Consider the following 20,859-nt stretch of genomic DNA (forward strand, 5'->3'; position numbering starts at 1 on the left):
TAAGTGCAAAGCTACTGTATTATGAAGGATTGTTCAGCCCCACAGGGAATGCACAGATATAATTTACACGAAGCTGCATCTTCTATAAACATCTCTGTCCAACTATAGCAGTAAAACCAATATACGTATCAATTTACATACAACTAGGGTTAGTATTTGTCATGTTGATTCCCACACTTAAAGGACGACAGTTTCATCAGACACACGCTAATGCCCGCTGCCAATCCGCTCGGTGCAGCTCTGCTCGGGACAGCGCTGGCTGCTGACCTGCTGGTTTCACTGGTCTGACAGCGCGCAGATGATGGTGCTGCTGCTCTCAATATGCAATGCATTACAGCTATGACAAGAGCTGCCAGCTGCCCGCAGATTTCACCGGGGACCCTTTAATTCACAACACCCGTGGAGCCGCAGCACCCAAACAAGTGTTGCTTTAAAAACAAACAAGAAAACAAAGAGAAACCGAAACCCTTATTTCTAATTCGTATGACAAATAATAGAGAGATCAATTATTTAAAATTAAAGGAATCTGTGTTCAAACTTTTTAGTTCTGGTTCACAATTATATTAAATTAAACAAATTAATAAAAACATGTTTAAAATACTACTAATCAGCTAGCATGCCTTAAGTTCAGCAGCAGCAATAGTAACGTGTTATATGGTATGATTGAATTAAAATAAGGCGTTTGCACGGACCCCCAGCTCAATACAAAGTGCAATTACTCTCAGTAACAGCCTACTGAGCAGGACTGTGGTAGTCATCCTCACCCAGAACGGGGGAGTGACCACTATTGATATATTTGAATAAGTGAGCACAGGAATATGCACACGCACAAATAAAGAAAGAAAGAAATGACGTGCACATCCCGCGAGCCTCGCTCCTCAGTGCGCGGTTGCCGTGGCAGCGAGCGGACGGGGATCCGAGCAGCGCGAGCCTCACCTGCGGTCCGGAGCCCGTGCAGCCGCAGCCGCCTGCGCACATCCCTGCACATCCCTGCGCACATCCCTGCACATCCCTGCGCACATCCCTGCGCACAGCCCGGCTCACATCCCTGCACAGATCTGCACAGCTGACCAGCGCAGAGAGAGACAGGTCCTCCGGGCGGACAGGTACTCTCCGCAGCAGGTGTCGCAGAAGAGGTTTAGAGAAGCGCACTCGAGCCTCTATGGCAGAGTCGCGGCTCCCGGCGGGCTGTGGATGTGCGCTGAGCGCCGGTCCGTGAAGGAGGCGAGCTCGGATTGTCGCTGCCCGGGTCCGGTGCCGGGGACGGGAAGCTGCCATGAAGTTGTCTCCCACTGACCGGAGGAAAAGCATGCGCGACCTGGCTGTGGAGGTCGGGATACGAGTCCTGCTGTTCGGGGTGTTTGTGTGAGTACGGCTGCAAAAGTCAAGCCTGCTTGTTGCATTACTTTTGACCTATTTTCCCACTGCGTTTGCATTATTGCTGTTATTATTATTATTATTATTATTATTATTATTATTATTAGTATTAGTAGTAGTAGTAGTATTATTATTAGTATTATTATCAGGGTTTAGTTGAATTCCTGTGAAATGATTCACATTGATCTTTTCTAGGCAGTGGAAGTGATTTTCTGGGACTAAAAGATCCCTCACTCCTGTCGAGAACACTCTCTGACTCTCCGCACCGCATTTAGCACGTTTGGCACCGGCTGGAGGATTTATTGGCGTCTTTCTCCGGGGGGTTTCAGAGCGGTGTTTCTTGCAGTCGTATTGTCGTTTGCGTTGTACGAATTCATAAAAATCATTTTGTGTTTACAGTTTATAACAACAACATCAACAGCAAGAACAATAATAATCCACATCATCATCATCATAAATACGACGTGTTCATGCTTTTTATGGTTTGGTTGGTGTACTGCCTCTGTCAAGCAGCGCGCTACAAGCTCTAGTTAAGTTTGAGTGTCTGTATTTCTTTCAATGGGATCGTGTTGTATATAGAGGGAGATCGCGCTGTGGTTTTGATTAGATGTTCGTCTGGAGTGACGAAACCAGACCACAGCTCAAAAGCAAGGCTGATTGTCTTGCGTTGCGCATTTCCCTCGACCTGCTGCCGGCTCCCTCTGCTCAGCCCGGCGACAGCGGCGGCCGAAGGGTGCTGAAGGGACAGCTCCAGTGGGGCTCTCTGTCACATTGAGGTTTTCAGCCACAGAGGGGCTCTCTGACAGACATGGCAACTCAACAGCTGCCACATTATGTGTCTGTCTGATTTATTGAGCAACAGCATATGTTACCCCCCCACCCCTGTGTTAATAAAGTCAGGGGTTGTGATACGTGAGGGTGTTGCACGGTCCCCTGGGCAGTGTGCTGTAGCAGCTTTGTGTCTCTTTGTGGTCTTCAGTCAGTGTCTGCTGTCTGATTGTGAGACTCTGGTGCACGCTGCAGCTCCCAGTGCATCACCGCGCTGCTTCAATCAAGCAGAAATAACTGCCCAGGCTGCCATTCCAATGTGAAATTGACTCGGGTTTTCTAGGTTTGCTTTGTAGCTGAAGCCTGCTTTCAAACACAGTTGAGACCCAGGCGATGCGTCTGCCTGTTCAAGTGTACCAGAATAGATGGCGCTTCACTGGAGTCTGAAAGTGTGTCAGTGCAACACAGGGTGGCTGGGGTGCTCTGTCTAACGCCATCGCTCTGAACAGAGGCGTGTGCTCCTCACCTGGACAGACAGGTGAGATGGTGAGAGGCAGCTTGGAGGAGATTTTCAGGAGTCTTTCTTTTTGTTTACCTGCTGCATTTTCCGGATAATCGCCACAGAAAGGTGATTCAGTGTGAAGGATTTGGACGTGGAAAAGCAGCAACAAGCAATCCGCTGTACAGGGACTTTAAGCTCTGCCTGCCTCGCCATGATTAGGTCCTGCTGAGGCAGCGAGGGTTTTGTCCCTCAGAGCACGTGAGGCACAGACAAAGAGAGGCCCAGATACCCACAGGCAATAGGGCTCTGTCAGACAACCAGTAGCAGGGACAGAACAGGCAGCGGGGATTGTAGTAGAAAGAGCAGAACCTGTACAGAACAAAACAATGGCTGAGCAGGAGATCTGGACTTCTCTGTCTTCAGGTCCACAATGCCGCTGGACGGAGGGCTGGGGCGGACAGCAAATGTTTCCACAAAATGTCTTTGATTCTCATTCCAAAGTGCTTCACTGCTGTTATAACAGGGATTAAGTCCACACCAATGAGGTGACCCCCCCAGAGCACTGCCGAAACGGCTGTGTCCTGCACTGACAAAGTGAGAGATGCCACGATCAGCTTCATCTTCATCCAGCCAATGAATCAACAAAGCCCATTTTCATTGAGACAGATCCAGAGCGTTCCAGGGGTATAATTGCTCTCTGTAGGTAGTGCTTTTACTGATCTCTAAACAATGTAAAATCATTTAATTGAAAGATGGATTAGCACAATAGTGAGACATTAATCTTGACCGGTCTTCCTGAACATTCTCTCTCTCAATCCCTCTCTCCCTCCCTCCCACACACACACACCTGAATGCTTACACACACAAAGACATGTAGTGTGTACTTGAAACGATGTGGTCCTCAGTGGCCACTCTTACACACTGACACAGACAAGGAGCTGGAGTGACGTCTGCACCAACACCAGCTGCTGCTGAGCTACTTACTGCAGCACCTGGCTTTTGACATCTGTGCCGAAGGACAGAGCACAAGGAGCCTCTGTGACCGGCTTGGTGTTAATGAGCTGCGTTGGTTTAATAACTCGGAACATCCTGTTAATTTCTTTCTTTTCTTTCTTTCTATCCTTTCTTTTTAACTTATCTCCTGCAGATATGTCTCTAATGCAGCCCCATAGCAACTGATTTCTCCTTTGTATTCACGGCTTCTTCCATTGTGAGGGTGTGCATTTTCTGTGTTCGTAGTTTTCTATGAGAACCATTAAGCTTTGATTTTAGGAGCCACTGTTGTTGCTGTTGTTGTTTTTGTTGTTGTAGTTGCGGTTGTTGTTGCTGTTGTTTTTGCTGAATGCTAACAGGCACAAATTGAAACAGCCTCTTTTGGGTCAGTACAAGGCTGTGGATGAAATAATGTCATGGTCAGTGTAGATAGGAATGGATTAAATGTATGAAGTGAACAATCAATCACCTTCCAGTCTGGAACAGCCCCCGGGGATCAGGGGAGAGAGCAAGTCTAGTCTAAAATTCATATGTCAAGTGTTGTTATTGGTTGCATTTGACACTTGGCTCAGCTTGGAGGGCATGTTGTCAGGCAACGTCAGATGAGATTCAGAGTTCAGAGAAACAAACTATTGGAAATTAGATGTTTTGTTTAATGTATTATGCATTTAACTTGATTTATCTGGTATCCAAGTCAAAACAAAAACTCCTATGGATGGCATGTAGGAGAAAATAAATCTCTGGGGGTCCACAGGGTCCATTCGGGTCCGATAAGCATGTGTATACAAACCTTCACAAAAGAGATTCACCTGTGTAGAGGCTCAGTGTGATTAAGGAGTAGGTCAGTCAAACCCAGGACAGGCCAGCAGGGTGTCTCTGAACACCAGACTGGGTTTGACTGAGCGAGGGGGACAGGAGCACCAACTGGTCAGTGAATGCAAATAGAATCCTGCAAACTCCCTCTATTCACGCCTTTCTACTTTCAAACAACATATTCAGTCACAACTCTCTCTCTCTCTCTCCTTTGATCTCCATCTCCTCTATGTAAACACAAGTATGCACCTCATATTTAATTGAAAGATTGTGTTTGACTCCTTGAATCAATACTGTTTTCTATTGTTCTCAGAGCAGGGGCACTCTGGTGTGCAGGGCAGGAGAAATCATTTGATAAATTTACATGACTCAAACGACAATCAATGATTCAAAACAAATTGGATGATGATGATGATGATGATTTTGCATTTAGTTCAGGTTCCCCGAGATGAGGTGGGACGCGCCTGGGTGACTGTACATGCGCTCCGTCCTGCAGGAGCTGGAGAGTGAGAAGTTACTCACTGCTGATTGATGGGGACCGGCTCGCGTATGCCAGCTCTCCTATGATTAACGCAGCGGTGTAAACATCCTGCAGCCCCTTTCAGACTAGAAGGGTAATCGATGTGACAGATAAAAAAGATGGCTAGTCTTACTGGCACCCTGGGGTGGGTGGCCATGCCTCCCTAATCTCCCCACCTTTCCTTGGCATTGCAGCTCCTGAGAGAGTGATGAACAGTGTGTCATGCAGCCCTGCCTCAGTCTCCGGGACCCTCCCCTCGCAGGCAGGTGAATGCACGGTTGATTTCCCTCTTCGGCAGCTGCAGACACACATTTTTCATTCTGTTCTGAGGCAACATACTTTGTAGTGAACCCTGCTGCCAAAGCCAGGCAAATTCTGCCCAAGCATGCCCAACAGCAACCTATCTTCAACCAAGGCAACAGTTTATGAAAGAAATGTGAAATGTGGAAAAAAAATACTGAAACAGCTGATAGATATGTTTCACAGTGCAGCGCAATACATCAGCGGCACTACCTGACACCGGACTGCACTGCTGCCTCGGGAAATGGGTTTACTGTGCTTCCGGTGTCTCTTGGGAGGGCAATAAAGCGGTGTTGTGAAAAACACGGTAATTTTTTGTGGTGAAATTGCTTTCTCGCAAATTTCAATATGTATGCATTGTGTGCAATGAACGCAGCTCTTTTGTACACTGCAGCAAAGCCCGCCATCCCTCTATCAGGTAATTGTGACAAGAGGAGCGGCAAACATTGGGGAATGAAAACCAGATTACCGAAAACAGCAATTTTACTGGTGTAGTTGGTATATTATTGCAATTACGGGCCTCAGATGAATGGAAATGGAATTTGAAGGGAGTTGTGACTCCACACAGATACTAGAGGCGCCTTAACCGGCTCAGAACAGCTGACTGTATATCCACGATAGCTGGTCTGCTGGTCAAACCCATTGATGGTGAAATGATGAGCTCCACTGTAGCACCCAGGCATCCGTCAAGCCAGGCGCTCCTATGGTCTCAGTGTTGACTAGACTGGAGTGTGTGCAATTGGTGGTGCTTTTAATCTTCTTCAGCAATATATATATATATAAATACATTACCAGCATTTCTTTTATAAAACATATATTCTGTTTATCTTTGTTCATTTCTTATTTCATCCCTGTGCTGACAGCAGTACAGAATAAGGTCTACCAACATGAATATGCATTGAATGTGCAGAAGGATACAGCATGTTTATTTATATAGACACTGATATATATATATATATATATATATATATATATATATATATATATATATATATATATATATATATATAAGCTGTGAAATCTGATTTAGAAACCCAGCTCTGTTTTTTCTGTGCCGCTATACTTAACCCCCTGTGTTATAAATATCCATCTCGCGCTCAATAATTTACAACTGTTTGTGTGCAGTGTAATTATACAGAAATGTACGCAGTGTAACAAAAGAGAAATGTGAGTGTTTGACTTTCTGTCTGTTTTGATTAAGCACCTCAATTTACACACAATTTCAAAAGCGTATGGTTGCATTATAACAAACTACAACAGGATTTAAATGTTCAGTAATAGAGAAAGCCCCTCTGATTCCAGCCCTTCTGCCACCCTTGATAATTAAACTGTACGTGACATTAATATCGCATCTGAAACGGGTCCTCTCTCAAGAGGCAGAGAACACATAAAAAACATTAACAGTAATGGCAGCATTACTCTGGTACGGATAGTGCAGACAACAACAACAAATAAGGAAAGATTAAGAGTTACAAGAAAAGAAAAAGAAGAAACACAACAAGACCAGATTAGACAGCGAGATAACTCAACTGGTGTTTACAGAGAGAGATTCAATTTGTATATTTATATTTATACATTTAAATGTAAGTTTGGTACTCAAAGTAAGCATGCTGGGCTGTATGCCTGGCTTGTAGCCACAACCTACTTCTACAGAAGTCAAGATTTAATATGCTTCCTATATTTATGCATAAATAAGACAATGCATGTATATACTCAGGATGAGACAGGCTTTTTAAACTGGGTAACACTGAGATGTCTGTCTTCCTTTTCATTTGATCAGTTCCTCCTGTAAATTGTAATAACTGACACCTAGCTTTACACATTAGGCAGCTGATTGTCTTTTTGAATACAGATGAAGAAAACTGGGGGGTGTTGCACAGGTCAGTCAAAGGAAACAATTGTGTTGTCATCACTGATTCCAACCAACGGGACTGTGAGCGGGCTGAAACAGTCCCTCTACAACTGAGCTAATCTGGAAATAAAAATGAAAATAGTGACAAAGATGAATCAAGCCATTTTTAAATCATAGCTTAAAGATGTAAATGCCAGCTCCACTGGAATCCTACTGACAGCCAAAGTGTATCATCTGAATTAAATTGCATTTGGCATCTAATACATTACAAAGTTTGAATAACAGTGAACAGTGCTTTGTCCCTTTTCTCTGATCGATATCAATCTCTCAGTTATCAGGCCATGAGCTACAGACACTCAATCCTTATTCTCCACAGAGCAACTGAGCGGAGTCCTGCCGATTCACAGACTCTCACTGGAGCGCAGCCCTGCCGGGACATGCTCTGCTGCCATGGGTGGTCTTTGTCAATTAGGCCATTATCACTCAATCAATCAATACATTTTTTTGGTAATGCGCCCTTCGCAGAGTTGCCACAGAGAGCTTTACCCATTGAAACAACAACACCAATTTGTGCTATTAATACAAAAAGTAAAGCAAACCATTAAGCACAGAGGAGAGAAACTCCAAAACTCCTGCAGAAGGACAGACTGTTATTGGAGAAAGTAAATCTCTGGGGTCCACAGTTGAAGACCGAGCCCTAATGGCTGCCTCGCCTCCAGGCAGTATTTCTCAGATGTTTCCCCAAAGTAAAGATCAGAAACACTATTATTTTAAAGGTTAAAAGTACAACACAGACCTGTTATTTTTTCTCTTTTTGCCCCCTTCTTCCATGTTCGTTTTCCATTCGGTTTCAAACGGTTTAACTTTCACGGTAATTCGCTTTTTTTTTTTCTCTTCTGATACAAGTTTAAACACCACTGCCTTGGGTCCACAATGCCATTTAAGGGGCGGCTGTTCCCTGGGGACTCAGTAATTGCTCGGGAACAACAAGCTCTGAATCTGAAAACCTGGGCTGAAATGAGGTCAAAGCCATCTCATCTGCTTCAGTTACATCAGGGGAGGGTGGCACTGCCTCCTGGGAAGTCAGGCTGTTTATGCGCATGGAGGAAGAGGAGGGCTCAGATGGGAGGAGGCGTCAGTTGGGTGCAGGGGTCGGGTGGGATAAAGTCATACAGGTGTCAGGGGGAGCAGCTGAGCTACCGAGGGCAGCCAGGTCTCATGACGGCCACGCTGGCTCACACAGAGAGCAGAGGACCAGGCGGCCAGACAGCAGAGACGATGCTCTGACAGGGAGCTTGTGTGATGAAAGTCATTATTGACGAATTGTCTGAGCTGAAGCCAGAAGCTAGTTTGAATTTCGATGGGAATGTTTACACTCTGTACAGGTAGACTCTCTCACTCTCAATATATATATATATATATATATATATATATATATATATATATATATATATATATATTACTGGCTGGGTGAACTTCAAAGTGGTTCTTTCCAGTGCAGAATGTACCCACCTTTCCCAAAATGGTCTGTAAACATGTTAAAAAGCTTTCTGTGAGAGAGAAAAACAACCAACCATGTCTCTCTCCCATTGCTCCCACCAGTGAACTTCTGTGTCACTGGAAATCATCCTGTGTGTCCCACAGTTTGCCCTCCTTGTTATGGCTTTATAGCTCCTACATAACCGTGCATTGTGGCTCGCCTTGTTATATGATTGTTCTCCTCCTTTCTCTGCTTACAAAAGCACACTGGGAAATTAAATTTAAACAAGCAAGCTGGTGTTAAGATATGCAGTTAGAGGATCTGAATTCATTGACCTGCTGGTTGCTCGGGAGAGCCCGGCTCGGTGCATTTGGATGCTGCTATGCAAATGAGGTGCAAATGTGACTGGAATTGCTGTACTGATGTGGTCTGATGTGGAAAGCCTCTGCTCAGCTTCAAATCCTTCCCGAATAGCAGGACAGCATTTCCTCTGCTTTTACTCAAAGTGAGGCAACAGACAACAGCCTCGCCTTTTCACTTGAAGTAAAGCAGCCTGTAGGGTTTTTTTAAACAAATTTTCACCATACATTATTATTTCATCCTGGACTGAAATACAGGCAACACGGCCCTTGCAGACCACGGCTCAAGATATTGCTTTTGAACATGTGAACCCTTGTCTGTGTCTGACTGTCATACCTAACCAGAGAGAGTTTATTGCACCTTGACATCTCAAGGTCTGAGTTTATTCGCCGCTGTTCTAGCTGTGTTCTTTAGCACAGTAGAGCGGGAGACTTTGAGATGGCTTTTTATATTGGAGGATGCGACTTTCTAACTCTCCTTGGTCTCTAAGGCCTCCTGCTCTTTCTTCTCCAGGTTAAGGTCACAGTTAGTGCATTGATCCGCCACGTTGCTCATAATTGCAAATATTTACTGGTACCTTTTTTTACCCCCTTGCACGTCGAAGACAATTTTCAAGATGTGGTTTTAAAACACATAGGGGATTGAAGACACGGCCTGCATTAAACATTCGGAGGGCTGGCAGAAATGTTTAATTTGCAGTTAACTAAACAATTGCACTAGTAATGTAATTAAGTGCTGTATAAGAAGCCCCTTCCTGCATCAGCCCCCTTGTCTGTGGGCCAGTCAGTATGTAGAAGTTGCAGATCTAAAGTTGTTACTGGTTATTACATGCAGGTAATTACATAGAAATGTCCACTAATGTCCACTATAATGACACTATGGGAGGAATAGAACTAGATGAAGTAATGCATGAGAAAGACCTAGGAGTCTATGTGGACTCCTCACTTTCTCCATCCAAACAATGTGGGGAAGCAATAAAAAAGGCAAACACAATGCTAGGGTATATTGTCAAAAGTGTAGAATTGAGAACAAGGGCAGTGATGTTCAGACTGTACAATGCACTAGTTAGAGCTCATCTGGATACTGTGTGCAGTTCTGGGCTCCACACTTCAAGAAAGATATCGCTGCTCTAGAGGCAGTTCAGAGGAGAGCAACCAGACTTATTCCAGGTCTGAAGGGAATGTCCTACTGAGAGACTGAGGAACTGAACCTTTTCACCCTGGAACAGAGGAGACTACGTGGGGACTTGATCCAAGTCTTCAAAATCATGAAAGGCATAGACCACATCAAACCAGAGGAGCTTTTCCAGATCAGCAGGGACACACGCACCCGGGGACACAAATGGAAATTGGGCTTCAAGGCATTCAAGACAGAAAACAGGAGACACTTCTTCACACAGAGAGGCGTCACAATCTGAACAAACTCCCCAGCGATGTGACTGAAGAGACAATTTGGGAACATTCAAAAACAGACAGGATAGGATCCTTGATCACTTAGTTATTAATGGACACCAAACGAGCACCATGGGGCGAATGGCCTCCTCTCGACTGGACACTGTCTTATGTTTTTATGTTCTTATGTTTTTTGGTCAGAGACTGTGTTGTGTTGTTTGCTAATTTAATAAATTGAAGTGGACTGGAATATCTCGTAGGACTTTCAGCACCTGAGAGCGAACAGCTCCAGGTCTGGCCATCACATTACCGTCAGATATATGTTACTCTGCCCTGATTAGGGAAACCTGTGCTTACGATGCACCCACTGCTGTACAGGAGACGTTTCCTTCGCGCTCTTCAAGTAAATTGAATTTGTCTGCTGTTCTTGGCTCTTCCTCCACTGTGACCCCAAAGCCCAAATCAAATTAGAGAGTGTTTATAATTAAATCAAAGCGTGCACTGCTCTTTACATTTTATTTGGGTTTTTTATTCATGGTATCGATCTGGGCTTAATACATTAAACCACATTAGTAAAAAACTGAAAAATGGTTTAAAATTAATATGATGCCACTGGAACTTACCAAAGGCAACAGTTGTGTTTTGTTTTTGTTGTATTTGCTTCACTAGCTGAACTGCTTGTTTACTAGGCTGAACCCACATCTATTATTGATTTTGGAAGGGATTCCATGCCTCTGAATTCACAGTCCAAAAGGGAAATGGATAAAATAATCAGTGAAAAACCAAGAAAGTGAAAAAGATGTTCTGAAGGTGGTTTTAATTGGAGTTCGCTCTACTTCATTTATTGTGTGTATGTTTGTGCCGGCTCTGAGTCACTTAAGGACAAAGTATGTTTTTAGATATCAAAGGCATTTTCAAACCCTCTTCCCCTGGGAAAGAGCTAGTCCCTCATCACCAGAGCAATCATCTCTTACATTCTGGTTTGAGGTCTGAACCAGCATCAACCCTGCGAGCTGTCAAACACACACACACACACACACACACACACACACACACACACACACACACACACACACACACACGCACACACACACAAACAAACAAACAATAATACTGTTTCTCCATCTTCTCTCACACTTGTTACGTGGAAATCTGTCTGAATTAAATAACTACAAAATAAATAATAATAATTCTGTTTAATATTTAAATACTCATATCTCTAAGTTCACAGAAGGATGCATATCTTGTCTTTCCTTCCCTTGAATACCTGAGAATGAATAGCATTACTTTTCCTGAGTATTAGGAAATTATCCTTCACTAATCCAGCTGGATTACTAGTGAAGCAGAGATGGAGAGTTTAAGAGAAGAGGGAAAACTATTCAAAGGCAACACACTGACTCACTGACTGCCTGACTGACTGACTCCCAGCTGTCTTAATACACAAACACGCACAGCAGACCTGCCTGTATACCATCCGTGTAATAATCAGATGCTGAAACGTGCGTGCTGCTGCCACTGCTGCGTCTGCGCTTTCTTTTCATATGTACAAACTCACTCCTAAGTGGATAAAGACGTTATGTGTTGTACCCATAGCCTCAGTTAAACAGAAGATAGCAACGTGGAGCTCAAACTCAAACTGTGCGGAAAAAAAGAAGTGCAAACTGAAGCACTTAGACAGTCTGCAGATGTATAAATACACGACCTGAGCTCAATGGCCCTTGAATAAAGTAGTGCCTTTGATAGCTCAGTAACAGTGGCTGTAATTGTGACACTGCAGAAGAAGGAGGTAACTGTAGGGCCCAGTTTTTCTCCACTGATGGGTTTGTGTACTCTTAAAAACCCCATCGGAATAACTCAGAGATATCCTGTGGGTTATTCACAGTATTTCAGAACTTCTGATGGCTCTTTAAACAATAATTCAAGGAGCTTTTCAGTGGCGATACTGGGTATAATACATAGAAAACACATCCATTCACACAACAACCAGGAGGATATCCATTCATTCATGTGCTCAAATGTCTAGACAGAGCCTTTAGATTTGAAGTGAGCTCCCTGACAGATGGAGATGAAGTGAGCTGTACATTTCCTCCTGGCGGTCTGCAGATAGCGTGTCCAGTCTGCCGGAGATGGGCATATTCCCTGTTGCCCGGCCTGTGTGTGTTAAAGGGTGACGTGTGGCTGTCAGTGTGCCGAGGAACTCCGGAGTCTCCGCACCGCCGGTCCGGCTGACTGGCAGAGCCTGCAGGGGAGACGACAGGTCTGTTACCAGGTTATGAGACATGAAATTGAAAAAGCGTTCTCCCCCATCAATCAGCGGTGTCCACGTATCATGGGGCTGGATTTATAATAAAGTTCTCCATCACGCCTGGAAACCATCAGCAACCTTTACGCTTCTTCTGACACGACAACAAAGAAATTGGAAAAGGAAAAGAAGTGGCAAGAATTTGCTGGCATTTCTCTCTTTATTTAAGTTAACTCGTCTGCTTCCTGGGGTCACTCCGCCAGCGCCCTGCAGGGGAAGGAGGTGCAGGGGAAGACTTTTGGGGACTGACACTGAGGACACATCTGTCTTGGTAGTGGGGGCCCACGGGGGTTTGACAGCTTCAGTCAAAGTGGTGCAGGTGGTGGTGGTGATGGAAGGGGGGGCATTCATTCATTCATTTACATCCAGTTGGAGGATAGGGGAGGTTGGAACCCCTAGAGAAAAATAGAACAGCTTACATTCGGACAGCTGATTTGTTGTGAGCTTTGTGTAAAGGGCCAATTGAAGGATGTGATGTGAGCTTAATAAGACCTGATGTCAGGAGCCGAGCACTGAGCGGACCTGAAGGGAGATGAGGCCGGTTCAGGGTCAGAACTGCACCACAGTCAGTGAGTGTCAGACAATCAGATGGAGGTGAAATTACCAGGACTATCATGTCTGCTTGATTAGTTGTTTTGTTCAGCAATTCCTAGTATTTTGTATTCTGATGTTTGTATCCATGATTACTTCATAGCTGTAGATCTTTCTTTGTTGCTCCTTTTTCAGGGGGGAATTATAACAATTCTCCTTGAATAGGCACTGCTGTATAAGAGCAATCAACACAGAGCAGCGGGATTTCTCAGTTATCGATGAAAACTGTCAGAGAAAGACTTTATTCCAGCTCAAGGCTGAGGATGGGCGATCGCTCAGGCACTAGTGTTGGTGCTGCAGTTTCCAGTGTACAAAGACACATTATTGTTATATTTTCTTAAATTAAGTTTTCTTACATCATCTATCAGGTTGCTTGTTCTTCTCTCTCTGTTGTGACACTCAAATGTGTTATTTTGTGTCTGGCATCTCTAGAAAAGTCAAACAATAATTGGATGAAGTTAGACTGAAGTGAATGGAGCATCACAGTGTGAAAAATGTTTTCTTCATCAGCCAAGTTATATGTGTACTTTCATATCTTCTTTATGAAGCAAAGTTTGTACAGAAAAACGTTCTGACAATAGTTCGTGCTTTCATCCTCCTCCCAGCCCCTGACAGCCACGTGAAATGCTTCGTCTGTTGAGCCCCAACACTGGTCTTATCTCGTCACCAGGAACATTAGCGTTGTCATATCTGAGCTCAAAATATGCAGCTGCCACACTTGTCAAAAAAGAAAACAGTCGTCTGTAATGAATCCCTTTCCTCCTGCCATCTCTCCCCGGACCAGACTGACATTTCTGCAAAGGAGAACAATGCAGAGAAACCAAACAGGTGTAATTCGCGGCGCAGAACTCGTTCCATCTGAATTCGCGGCTCACTTTCTCGAGCGAGACGACGAGCAGAGCGGGTCCCGTGGGGGGAGGGGGCCTCACGTTTTGTATTTCGTGTGGCGGGTCCTTGAATTATTAAGGTGGAAGCAGATGATGAAGACAGCTGTGTCCTGATTAAACACTTGCTCTGGGAATGTACCGCGGCCTCCACTGTGACGCTCACAATTTTGTCGTTTACGGTGTGCTTCCTACTCCCCTCCTGCATTATATCCATGCATTGTACTAGTGTGTGCCTGCCACACTCATCCTCCAGAACGAGAGCATGAGAGAGTGAGGAAGGCTCTTTCCATAGAGTACCTTTCATAGAGTAGCCCGGAGTGCGTTGGCTCCCTGGTGTTTTTGGGGGTCTGACATCCACTGACGGGTTTAGGGGGCTTTCACAAATGTCCCTCTGTTCTCTCCCGTTATCTTTTCTATCTTTCAACTGCTATTTTCAGCAGCATTCACTTCTGAGGCCGGTTTTCAGACACTCTGGTGTTGGGCACTTTATATTTATTGGTGTACGTCTCCTGAACGTTTCCCCAGAGTGAAGGAGATCTTTGTTCCTGCTGCCTCTCTGGAAAATAACCGGCTTCAGAGCAGAGTCTGAAAGGCAAACGGAGCTGTAGAAACCGTAATACGAAGTAATCAGTTTATGGAAGGCTATGCAATATATAAGGTGCCTGGAGAAAGACTCATCCATTTTTTTTTGTCAATTTGTGGTAGAGAGCCGTGGTGTGATTAGATGCCGGAGTGGGGCAACATATTGTGAAACATAATTAACAACACACACACACACGCAAACACAAACATAGCAGTACTGCTGCATCTCAGGATGAACTCAGAATGCTAATTACTCATGCCCCAGTAGGACAGACTAAAGAAAGTTGTGTTAATTACAGTTATTGCTGATTACTATTACTAGTAGTAGCAGAAATACTGGTGGCAGTAGTAGTAGGAAGCTTTGCCTAGACTGGGTGATGTCTTTGTTTTCTGGCTGCTTTACCTGAGTGAAGCATTCGAATGACTTTGATAAATGATTGAGGGGAGAGAGAGAAAGAAAGAGAGATGCTGTGTGTGTGAGAGAGAAACAGACAGAAAGGGAGAGAGAGATAATGTGTGCGTGTGAGAGAGACAGAGAGAGATAGTGTGTGTGAGAAAGAGAAACAGACAGACAGAGAGAGAGATACTGTATATGTGTGTGAGAGAGAGAGAGAGAGAGGGAGAGAGAGAGAGGGGATGCCACTAAATAATTCTGAATGTTCTTCAGTGTGAAGCAGAGTGAGTGAAAAAGAGAGATGGAGTGATACTTTATACAATACCCACCAATCCAGTACAGCAATGTCTAATATGACACAATATGAAACAATATATTACATCTCAACACAGCAGAATAAGATCGAATTTATTTCAGACCCTGTTATTAATCACCTCTTGTCAGAAGAATCCCACCCCAGCCCTGAACATCCGGCCTCATGTTCTGTTTAGAAACACGATGACAAATACAGACAGCTCAGCCACACGGTTTTATTCACCTCTCTGCTTGAATTATGAAACACGGACAGAAGCGGCCCTCCCATCAGAAGGGGAAGTTGTACACAGTGATTAGCGTCAGGCGTGTTCAGATCTCCTGTGGTTTTATAATTAACCTCAGGGGCTCTCGACAAGCCAGTATCATATTGAAGACCGTGCCTGGAAGAGCGCAGAGACAGGAGCCATACACAAGAACTGAGATCCAAAGTGCTCTCTGTCTTGTAAGTCAGACGCAGAACATGCACCGCATTTTGAGTCCAGGGGGTGTGGCATCAGCGTCTCTCCAGCTGTGAAATCCTAAACAAACATTAAGGGGCACAGAATCATAAGCATCCCCAGAGCAGTGGGGGGTGCAGGAGTCGGGCATACGTCTCCGGATGAGCACCAAATCTGCGCTCTTCCACTCGAGATTGAAGGAAGGTGAGATTCCCACACAGACCAGGGCACAAAGACCAGAATCCATAGAGAGAAATAAAGTCACTTATATAGATAGGTATAAAGGCAAACTGGCTCACTTTCCGGATTGTAACTTCAGTCTTTGTGTCCTAATATATATCATCTGTGCTAGTGGTAAAGCTAAAGCATCTTCAAGCCCGAGCATTTTCAACCAATTGTTAGCCGAAGCAACGCCAGTATGGTCACAACGGCTGTGTCTCATTGTGTGATTAAAAAAAGGCACAAGGTGGATTATCTCTTGTATCTAGAACTGAGCCCTAAGAATAACTCAATTAACATTGACGCCCAGCAGCGACGGTGTTACACAGCGTGGGTGGCTATCTGGTTAAGAAAGATGCTAACACCACCGCGGTGCTTTCTACTCGCCGCGGCATAATCCGTCTGATTCCCTCAGCTGAGCCGTCTCCGTGTCTCAGTTCCCTTCCACCTGGAGGCGAGGATGGCAGAGATAAACCAATGCGAGTCGAGTGCAGAAATCACAAACTGAGGAGGCACAGTGCTTCCCTCTCCCTTGCCCGGGAGTCTGGCGGTGTTTTGTAAATAAACCCGATGCAATGGAAACAAGCTTTTGTTTTTTCTGGGGCTTGGAAAATTGAGTGCTTGGCAATCCCTCACTTGTTTCCCATTACAATCTGTAGAGCCTGAAGCATTCCCATTAAGCACTTCACACATTCGCTGCTTCATAGCACGCCCCTGTCTCTCATTTCTCCCTGCAATCTGGTGAGTATCACAACGATTGTGCTTGATACAGCTGGGGCTGGATCATCGTGACGACTTTAACCTGTAACCCGCCGGGCGCGAAAGGGCAGCGCCCGGTGGAAGAGGGCAGCGCAGTGTGGCATGACTGAGGTCTTTTATTTCACCACAGAGGCATCAGGAACAAGGGTTCATTGATTGAGTCTGGCCAGTGCTGAGGGACATCGAGAGGAAGCCGAGGCATGCTAATGCTCGAATGTTTGCTCGAGAGAAGCTGTGTGAATAAAGCATTGGAAAAAATACAATCAAATCAGATGTTAAATTAAACGTTTAACAACTGATGATGCCGAACAGATTGTCGTACGCAGTGGACAGTCATGTAATGTTTTTACAGCCATCAGTCGCTCAATTACATCTTTAAATTTTCATTTTTTTAAAGCAGATATTTGTCAGTTTAGAATATTGTGTACATCATTCTCTCTCTCTCTCTCTATCTCTCTCTCTCCCCTTCTCTTCTACTCTCTCAGCTGGCTTCTTTGTAAGCTACAATGAAACCACCAACAGATGCTGACTGTAGGATAAGAGTGATACAGTTGATTCTGCCTCCCTCCGATCGTTCCTTCCCTCAGATATATCTGCCTCCCTGAATGGATAACCTTCTCTTTTAAAATGGGCCAGTGATGTAGAGTTGGACATTGTCTCTGAGGACAATGGGAAACGTCTCCTCTTAGAGAACAGCCCGGGATGACATGTGTGTTTCAAGAAGTATCGGCTGAACAGATACCACACCCATATAGGAATACATTAAGTGGAACAGAGTTAAAGGGTAAAAAAAATAAGTACCTGCCAAGAATACCGTGCTCTTTCAGTTGCATCACTTATGGCAATATATTTCTTGGCAGGAAAAATGTAGAGCAGAGTTCTGCACAGTAAGGAGGATGCCATATGTAAGTGCATTACGGTGTTGCTGATTGTGAGGATCTGAAAGTGGAAACTTCTGGAATCCAGGTTTTCAACAAGGAAAGAAACAGTCAAGAACAGCAGCTGCAGCTCCCAGACTGTAGCGTCTCTAAGTCCTGTTTTGACGAGTCCGATGTGTCTCTCTCCAGGTTCACAGAGTTCCTGGAGCCCTTCGAGAGAGTCATCCAGCCTGAGGAGCTGTGGCTTTACAAGAACCCGCTGGTGGAGTCGGACCACATACCAAAGAGAGTGATGTTTGTGAGTATCCATATTCCCGTCATTTTCATACATTTGTGCATACTGTGGTTATTTGTATTTTACTTGAATATGTGTGTATTTATTGAACTATTTATGTCACGTAGGGCTTTTCAGAATGAATTAACAATAAAACAATTATAGGACAACGATACGGAAGCAGCGCAGGATAATCAAGGGAAATCTTGTGGTGCATTTAGCCACAGATAGGTGCATTGTTTCGACAATCCAAATGTTTGCTTTATAGAACTAACCCACACAAACATGCAGTCACGTTCTCTGTGAGAACGATGTGAATGCTGACCTCGGTTCTCAGGACGCTCCATCATCCCTTTTGGGTTACCAGGCCAGGGAGCACAATGGAGACAACAATCACCTGGACCTGCGCTGGTTCTGTCACGGTCGGATGTGCTTATGGTGTCTGAACTACGGGCCCTGTACACTGCATTCAAAAAGCATTGTCTCTGCATTGTCTAAATCAAGGCCTTCGAGCACTAACACGCTGGAAGCAGAAACAGTAGACCAGAGGGCAGTGTCACAGCCGGTCCGACACACTGGGGAGGGCCTGGGGTCCCACTCGCTGCTCTGGGCTCAGTGAGGACGTCTCTGCACAGGACAGGGCCGGAGACATGTTCTTGGAGAGCAGCTGTGTCCCTGAACTGTCAAAAACCAACAGTGCTAATGTCAGAGAGAGGTCTTGTTGGAAGGTTGAAAAAGTCTCATCTCCAAGCCTCTTAGCTGGGGCACAATAACAAGTCCACGGCTCAGACTAATCAATCCTACTGGTTTCGGCACATCGTTCCCCAAATACCTCAGCAACACCTGCCGCACACTTCCCACAGCAGGCCTCGTTGCAGGGAAAGGGAGTAATTGTGGCAGCTGGAGTGTGTGCGGCTGCAGACTCTGGGGCTCCTGGGAGGAGGCCAAACACGGCTCCCCCTGACCGAGCCAACCGGGAGTGCCGACACCACCACGACTCTCGGGCAATCACCGTTCGGCACAGCTGACCTGCAACAGCGTGCTTCTTGCTGTTGTTGCTGGAGTGTTGTTTTTTCTAAATATAATTTATAAACTTCCTGGTAGTGTTTGTACTTGTAATCATTGATCCTGTGAAGCAATTCTTCTGTGAAAGGCGCTATATCAAATAACAATCGATTTATATTATTGTTACAGGCAATTTCATTCCTCACTCCACTGGCGGTGATTTTCGTGGTGAAAATTATCAGGCGGACGGATAAAACAGAAATCAAGGAGGCCTGCCTGGGTATGGTATATCACGCACTGCTTTTGTCTTTTTTCTGGCTGTTTATTTTGAGGATTTATGTTCTTTTCTGCTCCGTGTATATTGTTCTGGTCTATCACGGTTAAGGCACTGGCCGCAGCATTCAGAGCTTATTGTTCCGTTGAATCCCACACACAGAAACTCTTTGATTGGTTCAGCCTTTGAAGAAAGCCAGGAGAAGGCTGTTTGTTTGTTATTTTATGATGTTTATTTATTTATATATTTTTTGTGTTTGAAAAAGCATTTGGTTAATCCTGGGGATTTGAAACTTTCTTTGTGTTCAGTAAGTCCCAGAGGGAAGGCGTGCAACATACATGACCCAGCAGGAATGTAGCAAATTGCAGTGAGACACAATCATAGATGAAACGGTGTACAGTATTTGAAAGTTTAGATTGAAGTCTCCTGCAATAATGCATTTAATGTTTATTGAGTCAATGTAACTTTAAAGCGAGGACTTTAAAAAAACTTAATTAATTTACTTAATCTCAGAATCTGGGGGAAGAGAGAAGAGATGTGACTGTCAGTTACTCACTGCAGTCGACTGGGTCTGTAAACATGGCAGCGACAACATGTTCTTGGTTTGTGTTACAGTCTTCACTGGTCTGCCGTATTTACAGGTAACAGAAACACAGGAAAGCAGTTTAATAAACCCAACAGAAGTGACTGTATCACACAACTCATACCGTTCATTTCTGTGTACTGTAATATCATAATTTAAATAAACCTTGCAAGGCAGATGTGCAGACAAATCATTCAAATGTAAATTATATATATATATATATATATTAATCTTAAAAAATCCTCTTTAAGGATCTCTTCATCCACCCCGTCTCTCTCGCTCTGTGACATGCAATCAGTTTGTGTTTCCTATTATTCACAATTCCTAAAGCGGTGAAAAAGATGCAACATGTTCCCCACTGTAACACAAATTCATATGAGTCTACTCTCTCTCGGTGTGAGAGTTAATTGAATTGGTCGACAGGAAGACAAGCGGCTCATTATATGCGTCTCTATTCTCAGCTGAGCCTTTATATCTAACCAGCAGCTTAATGGCCACTTACTACCCCTCTATGCTGCAGTCAAGCTTTTAAAATAATCCTTCACAAATCAGGTTAAGAGCACACAGTTATTAGCAGACCTCCAACACCTAACACCAGCAATGAATCTGCTCTGAAAGCATGATTCTACCGGCTTCTCTTCCTGTTCAGTTGAGCCTCGTCTCCTGTCGTTTTGCCGGGATGGGATCGTCTCCGAACACACGACTACTGCTACCAAGCACGAAGCACGCATGGACCCCGTAATTATCTGCGGCACGTAAACTGTGTTTAATTGCACAGCATTTGCAGCGTGCATCTCTGGGGTTTGTCTCGATGGAAACACATATGCTGTGTCACACCACAGCGCTCTCTCTTCTCCCAGAGAGGTTGAAAGCTGTGTTGGGATGGAGATGTCAAATATAAATAAGTTATACGGAGCAAATTAAGCAGATCATACTAATAAATATAATATACAATCTTTTGCCATCACTTATTCCGAGGGGAAATCTGGTGCGGCTCCCAGCT

At 44.6% G+C, this 20,859-nt stretch overlaps 1 protein-coding gene across 1 annotated transcript in view; it reads left to right on the forward strand.

Annotated features, from left to right (window-relative positions):
- The first annotated feature begins 906 nt into the window (after positions 1-906).
- plpp4 (phospholipid phosphatase 4) overlaps positions 907-20,859 on the forward strand; it is a 34,221-nt gene continuing 14,268 nt past the window's right edge. The window contains exons 1-3 of the mRNA XM_066693549.1: positions 907-1,365; positions 17,910-18,018; positions 19,189-19,279. Of these exons, the coding sequence (XP_066549646.1) occupies positions 1,277-1,365; positions 17,910-18,018; positions 19,189-19,279 (289 nt within the window). The 5' untranslated portion in view covers positions 907-1,276. The remainder of the gene's footprint in view (positions 1,366-17,909; positions 18,019-19,188; positions 19,280-20,859) is intronic.

This window comes from Amia ocellicauda, chromosome 20, assembly GCF_036373705.1.
Source record: "Amia ocellicauda isolate fAmiCal2 chromosome 20, fAmiCal2.hap1, whole genome shotgun sequence".
Classification (NCBI taxonomy): Eukaryota; Metazoa; Chordata; class Actinopteri; order Amiiformes; family Amiidae; genus Amia; species Amia ocellicauda.